The following is a 19,199-nucleotide window of genomic DNA, read 5'->3' on the forward strand; positions in this document are numbered from 1 at the left end:
GCAGCTTGTAACAAACGACTTTTAAAACAGGACCCCTGGGATCCCTGGGTGGCGTAGCAGTTTGGCACCTGCCTTTGGCCCAGGGTGTGATCCTGGAGACCCGGGATCGAATCCCATGTCGGGCTCCGGTGCATGGAGCCTGCTTCTCCCTCTGCCTATGTCTCTGCCTCTCTCTCTGTGTGACTATCATTAATAAATAAAAATTAAAAAAAAAAAAAATTAAAACAGGACCCCTTCAAACTTGAACAGAATCCATAATTATTTTCTTCTATGTAAGAGAACAGTATTTAGACTACCCAAAATGGAGAACTAAAACTTTAAGATACTTTTACTAAACAAAATTAAACACTAACAAAGGTTATATACAATTACAAACCAAGAGAGTAACCTGTATTTATCACATCTAACTTGGACTGGACAAGATCGTTATTTCAAAAACATATAAAGGTCAATCATTAGTTAAACCAAACAACTCCATAGAGTATAATCCTTTGTTCCCATTAAATAATTAGAAATGATACAACCCCCCCCCAAAAAAAGAAATGATACAAACCACTAAGAACAATTAATTGTTCAAATTTTTATTTTGATGCACAGTATGAGAAACAAACTTTTAAATCATCTGAATCTTATGGAAAATGAAACAGCAAATAAATTAGACCCATGTTAAAATAGAAGGTCAGTTATACGTCCAAACTTAAGGATATAAGAGCCACAGATAAACTTCGATTCCACAGTCTTCTTTGAGAGGGCGAAGTCTTTCAAACACAACTTTGCTATGAACTAACTGGTCCAGAGCTCAACAGCACATGGGAATGTTTAACAGGGGTGGTGATCAGGGACACGTTTCCTGCAAGTATTACAAAACAGACACTTAAGAAAAACGCAATGGTAAAACTGAAAAGCAGGATTGTAACCAAAGGTTTACATTAAATACAAACCCATCTGGAATCCTGAAACCATTAAAACCGATTCCCTATAACAAGGATGTTTCTACCTCGTAACTAACATCCCTCAATTATTACTCTATTAGTAAGAAGCCATTACAAAATCTGTGGAATGTGAAGACCTATAGATATTTAACAATTCTCAACTTCTCTAAACATATTTAACAAATACACGTTCTTCCCAAAAAAGGCTAATTCATGTTTTCAATTAATGTGTTAGTCATTTTACTAAATCAAAGACAAAGACAGTTTACTCTTAACCAGAAGTTGTAAAATGACAAGGCTTTGGGCATCTAGATGAACATCTCTGGATCACTATCCTAAACGAATGAAAACAAATGCCAGCAAATAAGCTAGAAAAGGGTCAGACAACTCACTCAAGTATATCGACAATGCCTTTCACATACATCTTAGATTTTAAACTTTTATTCTCTGGTGAGAAAATAATGAATCTCTCAAGAAGGCGGCATGGCAGGTGTACTAGAGAATTTTTTTACTTAGTGCCTATGTAAGCACTGCTTCTAGAGGCAAGTACAACAATCATTTTAGAGAAGCAGAAAAAGCATACAAACAGATCCAAAGAGCAGCATACTGGGACCATATAGAGAAAGATCTTCAGGACACCCGAGTGGCTCAGTGGTTGAGCGTCTGTCTGCCTGCAGCTCAGGGCGTGATCCCAGGGTCTGGGATCGAGTTTCGCATCGGGTTCCTTGCAGGGAGCCTGCTTCTTCCTCTGCCCCTCTCTTTGTGTCTCTCATGAATAAACATTTTAAAAACCTTAAAAGATCTTTAACCCTGGAAGTTTTATGGGATGACTACAGGACGCTGAAAAACATCGGTAACAGAAAAAGTTCTCCAGCAGCTGTCACAGGTCAACTCCGGGAAAACGAGTCCCCTGGAGGTAAAATATGAAGAGTCCCCAGAGTCCAGTATATTTGAGAAGGTGGAGTTAAACACAATTACTCAATGTTTCTTTACTGCAAATTACTGACAGCATCTACCAAATTTAATAAAGACTTAAACCACTAAAACAGTGACAGCTGGGATGCCTGGGTGGCTCAGCGGTTTAGCGCCTGCCTTCTGCCCAGTGCGTGATCCTAGAGTCCTGGGATCGAGTCCTGCATCAGGCTCCACCCAAGGAGCCTGCTTCTCCCTCTGCCTGTGTCTCTGTCTCTCATGAATAAATAAACAAAACAAAATATAAATAAATAAATAAATACATACATACATACATACATACATACAGTGACATCAGCTCAAACGAGGTATTATCGTGTGTACTTCAAATGTGGCTGAGGGTACCAAGTCACTGCAATGATGAGTGGGTGGCAGACCTTGCTGCCAACCCAGAAAACCTGATAGACCAGTTTCCTTTTGCTATCATTTTGCTTAAAGACAGGATACGGGGCACCTGGGTGGCTTAGCAGTTGAGCATCTGCCTTTGGCTCCGGTTGTGATCCCAGGGTCCTGGGATCGAGTCCTGATATCAGGTTCCCCACAAGGAGCCTGTTTCTCCCTCTGCCTGTTGTCTCTGCCTCCCTGTCTCTCATGAATAAATATTTTAAAATCTTAAAAAAAACCCCAAACAAACAAGAGGAAACAACCATACTTAACCAACTTGCTGGCATAATTCCAAGAAAACTCTCAACTTCTCCTTCCCTCACCAATGTTCCATTCCAAAACACGAGCACTCATTACCCTACCCTATCACAGTACCAGGACCAGAGAATCTTCAGATTTTTCAGCCCAGTTTTCCTTCCACTATACCACAGTAGATTTAAATACCATTTCCCCTTTTCTCTCCATGTCTAAATCGCTATTTTCTCCTCTTTCCTTCTTCTAATATTAACAGAATAGCTGCCATTCACAGGAAGAAAGCCACTGAAGTGGGCGTTACCGGGTTCCCCACAGAGAATCCTTGTGACAGAGTCCATTTAAGGTGCAATATCATAGTGCTCCTCCTACTCTCCTGTTCCAGAAACGAACTCTCCGTGCTCCCATCTAAAACCAAGCCCTCCTCTTGTTCTCCCATTCCTCCTCACAGCCACTCAGCGGGCTGCTCCCGCCTCCTGCATCCATCACCCCCAGAGATCACTCCCACCGACAGCACTGAATGCTCACTGTAGAGACCCATATCTTCTAGCTCCCATTCACAAGAGACTCCCCGAGAAAGCAGTTTATACATACATTCCTCCAATTCTTCTCCTGGCCTCTGTTGAACCTAATTTAGACTTGTCCCCTCCACTCCACAAAACTGCTTGTTAAAAATACCAATGGCCTCTTTTTGCTAAATCAATCTTTAAGGTCAATTTTCAGGCTTTATCTTACTTATTCTTATCACCGTGGTGATCACTCCCCACCCCTAAGCACTTTTTCATTTGGCTTTTGAGACACACATTTCCTGGTCTTCCTCCTACCTCAATGGCACCCACACCCCCAACCTTTCAAATTCTGTATTATGGAAAATTTCAAACATAGAGATTGTATAAAGAATCCCCATGTATCCATTACCCAGTTTTAATAATTATCCTTTATCCATACTTTTAAGTTCCTTTTTAGTGTCCTCTGCCAGTTGCTCTGAATCTTCCTAAACTTACTACTGGAGCTCTCAAGTGTTCAGTGCTTAAAACCGCTTTCTTCCTTTAGCTACATTCCCTCCCTTGGGGACACAATCAGTCTCACGACTTTGGATGCCACATGTAGGCTGACAACTCCTAAACTTAGCAATCACACCTCAAACTTCTCTCCTAAACTACAGATTCAACTACCCAACTGCTTTCACAATGGAAAGCTCAAATGTCCAAGTCTGACACCCCCACCCTCCTTCCCAAAGTCTTCTGCATCTGAGATAAGAGAAATTCTCACTTCTCCAAGAAAAACCTTGGATGAGCCTTCATTCCCTTTCTCTCACACCTTATATCCAAACCATAATCAAACTTCGCTGGCTCTACTTCAAAATCTTTTACCAACTCTTCTCACCAACCTTACCTGTATCTACTGGTACAAGCCACCGTCCTCCCCACCCATATCCCTGAACCACGGCCACTGAACAGGCAAAATTAACATTTTTAATAACTACTAGTAAGAACAATTAAAATTATTAACTGTGGGGATCCTGGGTGGCTCAGCGGTTTAGCGCCTGCCTTTGGCCCAAGGCGTGATCCTGGAGTCCCGGGATCAAGTCCCGCATCCGGCTCCCAGCATGGAGCCTACAGACTCAGCCTGGTAAAAAGACATTTGTTCTTACTACTACAGCCCTTCACTCCCAATCTGGTTTTGACCTTTTCAAGCCTGGCTCTTGATGTGTGACCTTTCAATCCTGTGAGCTCCTCTATATCACCCATAGCTCTCTCCTCCTAAGCTTTTCTGCCTTAAATCTAAGAGTTGTGACTACGTATTTTAAATAACATGCATAACATGCTAGCTACGCAGAAATGCCTTTTTCTATCAACTACAATTAACAAATACAATCATCTATTTGTTGCTTCCTAAAAACTGTTCATTAAAATGCTACAATACCTTGGTGCTGCTTTGATAATGTTGTCCACACGCAGAATCACCTCTGCTGCTTCAGCTGCACTCAAAAGAACTTGTCGCTTCACTTGGAAACTTTCTGTTATACCCAGTACTGCCATATCTCCGATGGTACCTTCCTTCATATCTGAAGAGAGAAAGTAATTTACTAAACAACTACAGTTTTAACTAAATTTAACCAAAATATCCCTAATGATATACAACAAATAAAATTAATCTTGTTATGAAAAATGAGATTACAAGACCACACTACTCAATTTGTTAGAGAAATTTCATCAACCTAACTCAAGCCTTTTAGAAAATGAAAATGTCAATTATTGGATCATCTGTATTAATGGAAGACAACTAGGTCAGGTAATGGAAATTTTACACAGAAAACCCAATCACCTGTTTTATTTTTTTTAATTTTTATTTATTTATTCATGAGAGACAAAGAGGGAGAGAGGCAGAGACATAGGCAGAGAAAGCAGGCCCTATGCAGGGAGCCTGATGCGGGACTCAATCCCGGGAATCCAGTATCACGCCCTGGGCAGAAGGCAGGTGCCCAACCCCCGAGCCACCCAGCTGTCCCCTGTTTTTATCTATATACATGCGTGTATGTGTGTATACATGTACACGCGTATATATAAAATTACTGCAAAAAATGCGCTCATCACTAATTACCACGGATTCTTAAGAACTGGAAGAGAATTCAAAAGCCATCTACTTTTCCTTTTCGGAGAATGCAATACTTGACTTTTTGACAGATATTATTTATTAGCTCTCTCTTCTACGGTGCAGAATTATCTATCCTCTATGACTGCTCCTATGTCTTGGACAGTTGACTGGGAAATTTTTCTATTTGAATTATTAAATCTACCTCTTTGGCCACTTTTATCTATGTATCAAAGATCTGAAAAAAAAAAAAAAAAGATCTGCACTCAAGAATGTCTCATCTCTTAATAAGTTTCCCAGTGAGATTAGGATTTAATGTTGATTATACTCTAAGAAACTTAACAAAGTTTACATTTATTTCAGGATATTAGTACTATTTATGTATTTAAATCCTAGCCACCACATAGTAAACTAATTACAAGTCTTCTAACTAACTCTATAATCCCTTATGAAGAACACTTCTGAGTGCTGAAAATAGAAAGTTAAACATTCTCCTAAGATATGTAATGGTTACAGAGGCAAGCACCACAGGAATCTTCTCTATGGTTACCAGAATTCATCTTAAAAAAAAAAAATTGGTAAAGAGTTATTACCCTTACTTATTACAGGGTTCTAACCGACTTCTTACCCAGGCCAGCAGTTGTGTTGCCTTCACTGTGGGCAGCTCGCAGCTGGGCCACCAGGTCTGCACTGTCGTAGCCTGCGTTATCAGCTATGATAGTTGGCAGCTATAAAGTGAAAAAGACAAACGGTAACCATTATACTCTAAGAGTTCATTTACTTCCACCTAGGACTTTTAAAAATCATACATTTATATGCAACGTAAAATTGTTCCCTTTGTAATTACTACTCATCATAAAGATAAACTACAGAATCAAATTTAAGCAGTGTGAACCAGTTTTTTCTTAAAGCCAAAAACACAAATGTGTCCAAGACATAAAAATGTATTCATTTAAAAAACCATCAACACTCACAAAATTTATAAATTCAGATCTCTTTATCGACTTACCATTCTCAGTGCTTTAGCATAAGACTCCATAGCAACAGCTTCTTTGCCTGGTGTTCTACTGGCAAGCTGTGTCACAGCATGAGCCATCAGCATCTCAGAACAGCCTTCAGATTAAAATGAAATTCCAGTAAAATATGATGTTTAGTTATCTCCAACAAACTCAATTACTGATTTTCCTTCAAACGTGTAAAATATTTTAAAATTAAGTATAAATGCACTATATATATATCATATCATTATAGCCAAAACATTCACTGTCTTTATAAAACATGGTTTAATACTTTTAAAACACTTACCTCCTCCATACACTGTTCTAGAATCCTTCACAGTTTGGGCAAGAACACAAAGAGCATCATGCAGAGATCTTTCTGCTTCATCTAAAATCTGTTGAGTGGCACCACGCAGAACAATGGTACAAGCTTCACCTGAAGTTAAAAAATAATATTCTTAGGTCACCGTGAATACTTAGTTACATAACAGTAAGAGTTTGTCTTCTATTTATGCAGATACTGGTTATGATTACTACTTGATTTAAAAATGAACATGTCCTCTGCTGTTATACATTCTTTTTTGCTAATAATCCATGTTCACAGTAATTCTAAATTATCTATAAAACAATCACGTTGAATATACACTGTTCACAAAGGCAAGGTTAACATGAATCTGACCTCAAGAGACTGAAATTAACATGCATCCTATGCTTCTCAAGAATTAAGACACATCACATTCTACTAAACATAATAACTATTTCTTTTAAATTCAATTGAGCCTATCAAAGATTTAGGAACCTAAATCAGGAACTACATAATCACTTACCAAGGGCTACCCCAGAAAAGTGGATAAGTTTATCTTCTCCAATCATGACTTCCTCAATAAGCTTGCAACTTCCAAGCTTCACTAGTTCTGGGTGGTCAAAGGTAGAGGCAATTTCACCACCTATGAACATGAACATATGTTAATTAAACGAATTAAACGCACATGTTTAAAAGTTGTTTTCTAACAAGAACTAATGAACACATTTAAGTTGACTGCTTACTATATACCAAGCACTCTTTTAAGCACTTCACATAAATTGACTAATCTTTATACAAAAACTCTCATGAGAGATGTTATTACCCGATACGAAATAATAAAATTGAGGCAAAGAGATACTTAGCTTCTCATTCAAGGCTACATAGCTCAAACAAAAATACGGTGAAGCTGGGATTCAAATCCAAGTACCCTGTTTTCAGACTTACCTGTGCATACTCTATTTCCATAAAGTTAAACTGGGATTTTAACATTTACTGTTAAGCCTGAATTTAAATTCAGATTCTCTGTTGAATCTGGTCTAGACGACCAGTACCCTTATGATTCAATTTCCCAAAATAGAAAGTATTCGACTAGTTCATTACGTCAACAGATGTAGACATTAGAAACTGCTTAGAGTATCAGAAACCTGCTAATCATCAAGTGAAATCTCAGAAAGCCCCTGTAAGACTTAGAAAAAGGGGAGACCTATATTAAGAATTTCCCAGAGCAAACCTCATGAGGTGTCAAAAAAGTAAATGTATCTTGGGGCGCCTGTGTGGCTCAGTCGGTTAAGCCTCCAACTCTTGCTTTTGGCTCAGGTTATGATCTCAGGGTCATGAGACAGAGTGGTGTGTCAGGCTCGCACTCACACTCAAGTGTGGAGTCTGCTTGTCCCTCTCCCTCAGCAGCTCCTCTCCCATGTACTCTCTCTCAAATAAATAAAATCTTTCAAAACAAAAACTAAATATATTTTACTGCGTCTTATTTCTATTCCTATTTTCCTTCCATCTTCCATGGTGTAAACTGAAAGGTTCAGCCATTTCCTTTTCTGGTTTTAACTGCAAAAGTTGTTTCCATCTTAAAATACTTTTCTCTAAGTTTATTACTCTTTTAATAAAGCAGATTCCCTCTATCATCAACAACCAACCCTTTTCATACTCCTTACTGTTAAGTCTGAATTACTGATACTTGACATCTAATTTACAGAAAATTTATTAAAAGGACTCAGATCTTTCCAACTCAGCTGATTTATACTCATCTGTACAGCTGAAGCTTGACTGGTCTACACCTGAGCCTGCTATGTGTTCTAGATGTGAGACGCAAGATATTTGGGACACCACACCCCCAAAATGAGACTAATTTGGTTGATGAGAATTTTCACTTAGCCACATCTGAGAAAATATTTCTAGACATTACGAGAGCCAACTTCACACATCTTGACAACACACAAGTTAAGAATGGGAGGAACCACAGGGTTAACGTTGCATTTGGTTGTGCTTCGTGCAGTGAATTTTCTTCTGAGTGTATGTGGCAATGTATCAAGTCGATATCAAACTTATCCCATGAATGTGCTATCATTAACGTTTATTTATGTCGTATCTTTTAATTTTTTGCCTTAAAGGAGAAATTACCCCGTAAATTTTATCACCTTAAGCAAGTGATAGATATATAATGGCTCTTAGAGATAATTCTGCACCGGAGAAGAGAGATATGGGGATGCCTGGGTGGCTCAGTGGTTGAGTGTCTGCCCTCAGCTCAGGTCATGGTCCTGGATTTCAGGGATCGAGTCCCACACTGGGCCCCCTCCCCTGCAGGGAGCCTGCTTCTCTCAATCATGAATAAATAAATAAAAATAAAATCTTAAAAAAAAAAAAACTCGAAGTACATTAATTTTTTGTTTTGTTTTAGATTTTATTTATTTATTCATGAGAGTTACAGAGAAAGAGAGAGGCAGAGACACAGGCAGAGTGAGAAATGTGGGACTCGATCCCAGTTCTCCAGGATCACGCCCTGGACTGAAGGCGGCGCTAAACCACTGAGCCACCCAGGCTGCCCCCCCCCCCCCCCCCCCCCCCCCCCCCCCCCCCCCGTAATGGCTCTTAAAGAACTTTAATTAAAGTAACCTCTCTTCAAAGTAATTAAAGGAAAAACATCTCTTTTTAGGTAAGAAGACCACACTTCTCAAAATATTAAGAGTGGATTAATAAGTTACTCTGAGATGAAACCAATTCTACCCTTAATAATAATTAGCATACTTCTAATACTCATGGCACTGGAAAACTGATTTTATATCTCAAAACCCTCTTCTTAATTCTCATTGCAGAATCCCAAACCAACTTTCCAACCCATTCATTTTCAAAGCCTTGAAAATTAGAAAATAAAGGCTGCAAAATGTAGTCTTTCAAGGGCTACTTAGTGGTTATTTAAAAAACTATTACTACAATAAAAAGTTAACAAGTTGCTCGTTGTCATTTTGATGTCAGACATTATCTTACTTTTAAACAAATTTCTATTCTACACAACTGGGATTTTCAAACTCATACCTCTATTGGAGTGTATCACGCTATACTAACTTTTCATTATTCATTGCTGGATTGTTTCACACGTAGTTCAACATTACTTCCACAAATTTAAAAAAGTTAACAGAAATAATGTTTAAGCACTGGACCCACACTCTCTGACACAGTCAAGTGTTCAGTAAACGTTACTATTATAACTTACTACTGCAAAGGGCACAAAGCATTTGAGACTTAGCACTGGAAATAAACAAAGAATAAACTAGATAAAACTTAGTTTTTAAGGTTTAGTTTTAGACTAGGGGTAGAACACTGGTCTGTGCATTTGTGAGAAAAGACCTATTATCTTTAAAACAATGCAACAAAAAGGTACCTATAGCTATAGCAAACATGGCAGATAATTTGGTTATCTAAGTATGTCAAAAACTGTTTCTGAGAATAATGAAGATATTCTCAAGTTCCTTAAAAAGTATGTCTTTGTACTCTGAACAGTGTAAATTACATATATTAACATTCAATAAATCCAAGAGTGATTAATGTTCGAAATTAATGTCTTTTTTCTCCTACCTGTAACAAGAGCTAGGCGTTCCACACCTGCAAAATCTGCATGTTCGATAGCCATAACACCAGCAGCACCAAAGAGCTGTTCAGGGTAATTGTAAATTAACTGCCTATAAATAAAAATGTTCAAAATTGTTACTTCACAAGGCTAAAAAACACGGGACCATTTTTTCCTTACCAATAAGGAAATACAAATTAGAAATCCCCTATCTTCCCTATGCAGTAATTCATAAATTATATAACTTAACTACAATAGCACTGCAAACAGATAGTTTTTTTATATTGCTATTGACAGGATAAACCGGACCGTAATCCTGAAAAGCAACGTAACAGAAATCCATCAAAAACCTATCAATGCTCACATGCTTTAATTCCACTTCGGAGGCTCTACAGCAAGAAAATGAATTTAGATGTTAAAAATCTTTAATGAAGGGATGTATGAAAATTTTTACAATCAACAGCAAAACCTGCCAATGACTCAATGTCTATCAGGAATGTGTTTGTGCAAATCACAATTTACCAATTATGAAAGCTTGATATTTTATTTTTATTATTTTTTTTTTTAATTTTTTTTTTTATTTATTTATGATAGTCACAGAGAGAGAGAGAGAGAGGCAGAGACACAGGCGGAGGGAGAAGCAGGCTCCATGCACCGGGAGCCTGACGTGGGATTCGATCCCGGGTCTCCAGGATCGCGCCCTGGGCCAAAGGCAGGCGCCAAACCGCTGCGCCACCCAGGGATCCCGAAAGCTTGATATTTTAAGTAAAAATTTATACTGTTTGTTAAGTCAAAAAAAAAAAAAAAAGGCAAGTTATAAAGTCCTATGTTCACAACTAAGTGAAAAACTGGAATTAGAAACCACACATACACACACAAGTCGGCTTAATAAAAATTTCAGGAAGGTTAGACCTCAGATTGTTCCTTTTTTATACTTTTTTATCTCCCAAAATGAGCATGTTATTTTTATAATAGGAGTAAAAAGGACACATTTAGAAGTTTAGAACTTAAAAAAATTTTTTAAACAAATAATCAGTGTAAGGGTCTCCTCTGGTTGGCTCAGTTAAGCCCCCAACTCTTGATTTCAGCTCAGGTCCTGATTTCATGGCCGTGGGATAGAGCCCCACATCAGGCTCCACACTGGGCATGCAGCCTGCTTAGGATTCTCTTTGCCCCTCCCTGCAAATATTTGATTTTCCATCAAATATTAACTGCCAAAGTTACCACTGCCATTTTATTGCTAGGAACATGCTGTTCCTCTTGGTCTTTTCACCATTTAAAACAATCCAAAGGATTTAAGTAGAGAAAATTAGACAGAGACCCTGAGGTAGGAATGAGCAAATAGTTCAAAGCAGTGGGTTCAGGCCGCCTGAACCTGGAAGCAATTAGAAGTCTTTCTACCCAAACTCCAGCCTGGGCTTCTGGAGCAAAAGGGCGACATGGTGAGTACCAGACTCCTCTACTGCCCACTCTAGACCCTACCGCGAGGTGGCACTCACTACCGTTGGATCCTGGGTATGTGGTCCCGTAATATCAAGGACTCAAAGATGGAAGGAAGCTGGCCAGAGAGGCATGGAAGAAAGCTGTGAGTGAGTGCCTACCTCCTGGACACGGATTCCGTGTTATGCTGCCTCAGACCACTGGAGTGGATAGAGTCATGACTTTTTTTTTTTTTTAAGAGTCATGACTTTTTATAGTCTTTTCTAGTTTTACTGAAAAAACTTTTCTTTTTTTTTTTTTTTTTCTTTTAATTTTTTAAATTTATTTATGATAGTCACAGAGAGAGAGAGAGAGAGGCAGAGACATAGGCAGAGGGAGAAGCAGGCTCCATGCACCGGGAGCCTGATGTGGGATTCGATCCCGGGTCTCCAGGATCGCGCCCTGGGCCAAAGGCAGGCGCCAAACCACTGCGCCACCCAGGGATCCCTGAAAAAACTTTTCTATTGCCTCTGAGGAAAAACAAAAATCTACAGACACTTTAGATACTAACAATTAAAAATTCACAGTTTACACATACTTTCATACAAAAAAAAAAAGACCTAAAACTATTACTTTTCATCTCTTCATTCTTGTTTTATTCCTTTGGTATTGGTTTTTGGCTACTTCAAACTCCCACCACTTAATATGGAATTCAATCTCTTCACCAGGGACATCTGGGTGGCTCAGGTCATGATCCCTGGGTCCAGGGAGCGAGTCTCACATTGGGCTCCCTGCGTGGAACCTGCTTCTCCCTCTCTGCCTGTGTCTCTGCCTCTGTCTCTAATAAGTAAATAAAATCTTTGGGAAAAAAAGAAAGTTTCAAAAAAAAAAAAATCTACTACTATATGTATACTATAGCCCAAGACTAAAATATAACTGCCAGAGCAGAAAACTTATTAATGTAACAAACCTTATTAAGTATATTAACATAAAACAGTACCATCATTGTGACGCAAATGCCATTATAAAATTCTATTTGAAAAAAAAAACACCAGTTCCTAATAACATGTCACTAATTCAATATGAAGTATTTCCTTAAGTCTGTGTAGACAAAAACCATTTATTAGATTATTACAAATATTGTTAGCAAAAGCGCATACAGACCTGTTAATAAAGCAATTTATCCCATGCTTAAGAATACGTTCAACTTTCTCCTTCATTTTTTCCTTTTCGGCATGTTCTATTTCAGCAACCTTTGCTGTAGAATCAACTCTTACTCTGGAACCAAATATCTAAGACAAAGAAAAGCATAAACAGTAGGATCACTTTCTTTACTTTTAAGAGTCCCACAGCAAAAACATTTTTATGTAAATACACTAAAACGACATATGTGAATACATTCATATATGTCTAGGTATTTTTAGCCAACTCATTTTGAGCCTGAGTTTATAAAGCAGCTAATAATTAGAATTCCAAGAAACATAGTGAACGTACCTTTATTTTGTCTGTATCCATACCAGTATTTGCAATGAGAATTTTAGCATTTTCAATTCGTTTTGGTTGATTTACTCCAATTTTTTTATCCAACAGAAAGCCTACAATAGAGTGTTGTAATACTTCAAAAATATGTTGATAAATCTTTATGTCTGCTTTATTAAATTACTCTTTCAAAGAACACATTTAAGCCCAATTCCCAAACTCCTAGAACCTATAAAGCTTTTCACTAAAGCAAGTGATCATAAAAATCAATTTAGCAGGTAGAAATCTTAAGGGCACAGCACAAATATTAAGAATAAACATAGTATTTTGAAACTTGTTTCACATGTAACAAAATATGCAGTTGTGGATTGTAATATAAAGCTACTAAGTCCACTTTCATTAGCTTAAAACCAACCCAAAAGAAAAATGGTGAAGATTCAGGAAAACAAGGTATTGCTAGAGATTACTAAACTTTTTAAAGAACTGAGGCTGGTGATAAAATTTAAAAAAAGAAAAGAAAAAAATGCATGTACAATGGAGTCAGACAAACCTAGCCCCAATCATGTCCATGCTGCTTACAGGCTCTATGTGTGCAACCTTGGACAAATTAACCTTAGCTATTCATGTGTAAAACAAGAGTTATCACCACTGGCAAAGATTCTAGTCTCCAGTCTATGGGCCTGTGATTTGGAATTCTCTTTCCAGGCTTCCTTTAGATGCACACATAACTTTCACCTTTTTAAGCCATTACCATCTTGAGTTTTCTGCTCTATTCAGATGAACCTAATTCTCAATCACTGGAATCGATACCATGAGGAATAAACGACATTTTAAGCAAAATTTGTATTAGAATACTTGTACAGAACACTCAAAAATGGTAGCTATCCTGTTTTCATTACCTTTCCTCACCCTTAGCCCCTATTAAAAATGCTACACAGCCCTTGCATATAAATTCAACAAGAGTATTTTCAGAATTGTTACTCCCTTGAAATAGAGACAAATAACATACAGTAAGATTTGGAGACAAATCACTGGTAAAGCTGTTTCTCCTCTATAGAAGAGAATGCTTACACATTTGGTAAATTATATACAACATAAAGATGTTTCGGGGTAGGGGGATGGGGTAGCTGGGTGATGGGCATTGAGCAAGGCACGTGATACGATAGGCGCTACATGTCATATGCAACTGATAAATTATTGAACACTGCAAATGAAACTAATGGTGTACTACATTAGCTAACTGAATTTAAATTAAAGGAATTTTGAAAAATTCATACTCTAAGAACAAAATATGTTATTACTAAGGAAATTGTAGTTGCTAAAACATTTATTACTTTTTAAGAAAACAAGAACTAAAACTTCAATACCTACCAGCTAAATGATACGACTTACACAAACTTCCTGGAAAAAGTGCCATTTCAGGATAGCTTTTATTAAAACTGTAATTTCTTTACTAGAGACTGCAAGAACTTCAAGGTATAAAGTGAAACCTTTGAGATTATCAAAGAAATGCTGGCATGGTGTGAAATGAAGCACACAGTTAAGTATGAGAAGTGGATTAAAAAGACAAAAACAGTTGCAATATGATTTGTACCCTTCAAGACTTTTCTGGCTTTGTAAAGTGTCACTAGTCCGAACAAGCTAAAAAGATTCACTATTTATCCTTCAACACCTGACGAAAGCCTGTTTTCCCATATTCAACACACACATACCTTCATCTAAATAGGAATCTGCCAGACTTCCTCCTAGCTTCTTGATGACATGAATTGCCTCCAGATTACCAGAGCCTTTCAGTCTGAGAACAGCTTCTACGGCTAACTGAGTAAAGTGGTCTTTGTGATGAGTAAGAAGTTTTGAGGACAATGTTGTTCCCGCAATGTTCATTAAATCTTGACGGAATTTAACTTCGTCAGAACTAAAAGAAAAAAAAAAGAAAAAAGACTCATGCCTGTTTCTAAAATGCTTCTCCAAAGATATCAGTCCTATTTTTCTTTTCAAAATTCATCCAAATACTTGTCAAAAGATAATTTCACCTCAGTCAGGGCTCTAAGCTTTGGCAAAGAATTAAAGTTCACCAGCAATCAAGAAACGCACAATTAAAGGATACTACACCTTCCCCACCAATCTGGCAGCACACCAAAATAGAAACACAAGCAGACAAAATAATACCAAATGCTTCAAGAACATGGATAAATGAGTATTGCTATACAGATGCTATACAGATTATCGAGAGTGAAAAATAAAGGTTTTCTAGAGAATTATTTGTAAATAAAAATGTCTTAAAATACACATATACATTTGGACCCAACAATTACACTTCCTGAAACATTTTTCTGGTTAAGAGGTTTGTCACAACTGTTATCGTAAATCTTAAATTTATCAAAATACAGATCTCCAACTCTAGATAGATAAATTACACTATAATCAAATGTTTACCTGTTAAAATATTGAAGAAAATATTAACATTCAGAAATATGCTTATTATTCAATTAAGTTAGAAGCTAAAAAACCCTCTACACAATGACTCTGTGTTTTGTTTTTTGTGAATTTACATTCTGGAGTGTAATGTGGGGATGTTTTGTTATTGGGACAGGATGAGACAACAGGGTCATGTTTCTGTATGCTCTTCACTATTCTCCAAACTTCCTGCATCAAGCATCATTTTGAAAAAAATGTTAAAACTTTAAAACAGTATTATTTTGGTATACTGACCCATGATCAACTGCAGAATTCAACAGAGCCTGTCTTGCTGCCTTTGTGGCTTCTCTCCAACCCGCAATGATGGTCTGTGGGTGAATCTTTTTTGCAATCAAAGTTTCTGCTTCCTGTTAATAAACAGTGGAAAACATTCAATAGAAAACACACAGAAAGAACTCAACTACTTCTGATACAAGAGCAAAAAACAGTAAAATGAGGTTAAAGTTGCTCAGATACCCTTACCCTTAGTAATTCTGCTGCTAGCACAGTAACAGAGGTAGTACCATCACCAACTTCATCATCTTGAACCCTTGACATATCTAAAAGTAAGAAACTAGTTCGTAACTCATTTATATTTGATATAAATGCATTCTGAATTACTTCTCCATAGCTTACCTAATTCTCCAAACATATTGACTACTAACCTCAATCTCACTTATCTAGGTTTCCTCACTGGACAAACCCTTTAGAGATTCTCAGCCTAGAAATGTTTTATTATTAATTGCATGGCACTTCAGAAAATTTTAGTTTACTAATGGTAGTAATTAAAAATTGGACATCAATTAACTGAAAGTAGTCAATAAAGCCTAGTTAAAAATCATTTCAGGGGCGCCCAGGTGGCTCAGCGGTTTAGCACCTGCCTTCGGCTCAGGGCGTGATCCGGGGATCCTGGGATCGAGTCCCATATCCGGCTCCGTGCATGGAGCCTGCTTCTCCCTCTGCCTCTCTCCCTGTCTCTCATGAGTAAATAAATAAAATCTTTTAAAAAATAAATTTAAAAAAATGTGTTTTAAAAATGGTAAAAAAACTTTATCACTTTCAGACTTACCAACTAAAACTTTAGCTGCTGGATTGTCCACACCGATGTTTTTTAGAATAGTTGCACCATCATTAGTTACCATAAGGGAAGCATCTCGTCCACTGCTTAGCAGAATTTTATCCTAAAAGGAACAGATTTGATTCAAGTTAAGATACAAACACATCTGGAAGAATGTACGAGTCAATCAGTACTCTCATATTCTGCTAACGTGTAAATACTCTGGATGGCAATTTGGCAAAAATCCAAATTTTTCAAGTGCATACACTCTGTAAGCAAACCCTGGTGTTTGTCCCCAAAAACACTCAAACAAGGAGACATTAACCAGGTTGTTTCAGCACCGCAATAGCAAAAACAATGGAAACAAACTAAGTGTCCCTCAATGTGGTTTAATAAATAGAAAATACAGATTATCTATACTAAAAAGGATTTTCTTAAAACCTACAGAAAAGGGGCAGCCCCGGTGGCTCAGCAGCTGAGCGCCACCTTCAGCCTAGAACCTGATCCTGGAGACCTGGGATTGAGTCCCACGTTGGGCTCCCTGCGTGGGGGCTGCTTCTCCCTCTGCCTGTGTCTCTGCCTCTCTCTCTCTCTCATGAATAAATATTTTTTTTAAAAAACCTACAGAAAAAGTACACAAAGTAGTATCTTTAAAGAATACATGTAACAAAACACATAATAGGTACCTAAATCTATTGGGAATATTTACATCCAGATAGAAGAATGGTTGTCACTGGAGAAGGGACTGAAGATGGTGGTCTAAGGGGCTTTAGTTGTATCAGTACTGTTCTAATTTTTAGGAAAGAGAACCTATCCATGTCTTAACATATATAAAAGTTAATTTTGAAGTTTAAAAAGCATCCCCAGAGGGATGCCTGGGTAGCTCAGAGGCTAAGCATCTGCCTTTAGCTCAAGGCATGATCCTGAAGTCCTGGGATCAAGTCCCACATGAGGCTCCCTGCATGGAGCCTGCTTCTCCCTCTGCCTGTGTCTCTGCCTCTCTAATGAATAAATAAAATCCTAAAAAAAAAAAAAAAAAAAAATCCCCAGAGAGGGAGTTCTTAACTAGATTTCCAACAATGCGTCTCAAGCAGCATTGAACCATACGGATTCCTTGTTGTCCTTACCATGCCCTTAGGTCCTAGGGTGCTCTTCACCAAGTCTCCAATAGCAATGGCACCAATAAAAGACGACTGGAGTAATTTAAAAAAAAAGAAAAAAAAGAGAGAAATTAAAAGTAAAAATCAATCTTACAGTCTGAAAATTCCTAAAGTGCAACAGCAAGGCTTTTAGAGAATGGGAGAAGGCGGCTTACCAGCCGAGCCGTCTCCGCTCTCTCTTCATCAGCTCCAGCTTTGAAGATGTTCACAGGTGCGAGGGAAAGCGACGCCTGAAAGAAGAAGAAAAAAAAAATCAACAATCAGCTTGAATACCAATATTTAACGTGTATATACAGTGACGCATTCCTGCTAGAAATACGTGTAGGCATTTAAGAGGAGGTCAGTTCACGGCACTTCTCCCAGCAAATGATGTTGTGCATCACCCAGGGGCGGAGGTCTGCGGAAGTGGGGACGCGGGGCTGCAAAGCTGTGTGAACGAGGGAATCTGCGGGCGCTCCCTCTCCGGGTAAACATCACAGCGCGGAGGAGGGCTGTGCAGGCTGAACACGGGGCAGCCCTAGCACCACCTGAGGCCCGGGCCGTGACCCTGGGGTCGAGTCCCGCGTCGGGCTCTCCGCGTGGAGCCTGCTTCTCCATCCGCCTGTGTCTCTGCTTTAATCAATAAATAAAATCTTTTTTTTTAAAAAAGGCTTGGGGGGGATCCCTGGGTGGCGCAGCGGTTTGGCGCCTGCCTTTGGCCCAGTGCGCGATCCTGGAGACCCGGGATCGAATCCCACATCGGGCTCCCGGTGCATGGAGCCTGCTTCTCCCTCTGCCTCTCTCTCTCTCTGACTATCATAAATAAATAAAAAAAAAAATAAAAAAAAATAAAAAAAGGCTTGGGGATCCCTGGGTGGCTCAGCGGTTTGGCGCCTGCCTTGAGCCCAGGGCGTGACCCCGGGGTCACGGGATCGAGGCCCAGGTCGGGCTCCTGCGTGGAGCCTGCTTCTCCGCCCCTCTCTGTGTGTATCATGAATAAATAAATAAATCTTTAAAAAAAAAAAAAAAGGATTAAGGTGGCTTTGAGGCCGAGGTAGGCAGGGGCCTCCATCTGCGCCCGCGGTTCCACGCCCCGCCCCGCCCCGGAGGGCGGGGCCTGCCGCGCCAGCCCGCCCCGGGCACTAGAAGCTTCTCCGCGCGGGCTGAGCCCGGGGCGTTGGAACCTGGGAGCAGCCGAGCCCGCCCGAGACGCGGCACCGAGGCCCGCACCGCCACCCCCCGCGCCGGGAGCGACGGAGGGCTCGGCCGGCGGCCCGCGCCATGCGCGGCGGGCGGCCTCGCGGGACGGACACGAGGAGCCTGCGGCGACGGGAGGGCGGACGCGAGGGGCGGCGGGGGGCGGGGGGCGGCGGCGGCGGCGGGGCTTGGGCAGGGCCGCGGGGCCAGACTCACCATGGTTCCGCGGCTTCGGCACACGCGCTCGCCCCTCAAGGCTCACGCCTGGGACCGGAGGGAAGAGAAGCCGGAAATGACGGCACACGCTCAACCGCAGGGGGCGGGCCCGGCCGGCGCGCGCCGCTGCCGCCTGGCGCCGCCCTCTGGGCCAGGGCGGGGGAGCCGTCGGGAGAGGAGGACGGCGTCGGAAACGTAGCACGTCACACCGGGAGGGGGCGGGG

At 39.7% G+C, this 19,199-nt stretch overlaps 1 protein-coding gene across 1 annotated transcript; it reads right to left on the reverse strand.

Moving 5' to 3' along the window:
- Positions 1–565: 565 nt before the first annotated feature.
- Positions 566–19,124, reverse strand: CCT2 (chaperonin containing TCP1 subunit 2). Its single transcript, XM_041756412.1, has 16 exons — positions 18,976–19,124; positions 17,739–17,813; positions 17,551–17,616; positions 16,436–16,547; positions 15,850–15,926; positions 15,622–15,734; positions 14,622–14,824; positions 12,925–13,025; positions 12,595–12,722; positions 10,020–10,123; positions 6,961–7,080; positions 6,441–6,569; positions 6,145–6,248; positions 5,764–5,863; positions 4,467–4,608; positions 566–850 (listed from the first exon to the last, which is right to left on the reverse strand). The coding sequence occupies exons 1-16, from the start codon at positions 18,976–18,978 to the stop codon at positions 820–822; spliced, it is 1,608 nt and encodes a 535-aa protein (XP_041612346.1). The 5' UTR covers positions 18,979–19,124; the 3' UTR covers positions 566–819.
- Between the last annotated feature and the right edge of the window lie 75 nt (positions 19,125–19,199).

Source organism: Vulpes lagopus, chromosome 5 (genome assembly GCF_018345385.1).
Source record: "Vulpes lagopus strain Blue_001 chromosome 5, ASM1834538v1, whole genome shotgun sequence".
Taxonomy (NCBI): domain Eukaryota; kingdom Metazoa; phylum Chordata; class Mammalia; order Carnivora; family Canidae; genus Vulpes; species Vulpes lagopus.

Bases quoted from the DNA above. Each gene is read 5' to 3' on its own strand.
- CCT2 (XM_041756412.1), bottom strand. The intron at 17,617-17,738 runs GTAAGCCGCCTT...AAATTACTCCAG, and splicing joins GAGCGGAGACGGCTCGGCTG to TCGTCTTTTATTGGTGCCAT. The intron at 15,927-16,435 runs GTAAGTCTGAAA...TCTTACTTTTAG, and splicing joins AGCAGCTAAAGTTTTAGTTG to ATATGTCAAGGGTTCAAGAT.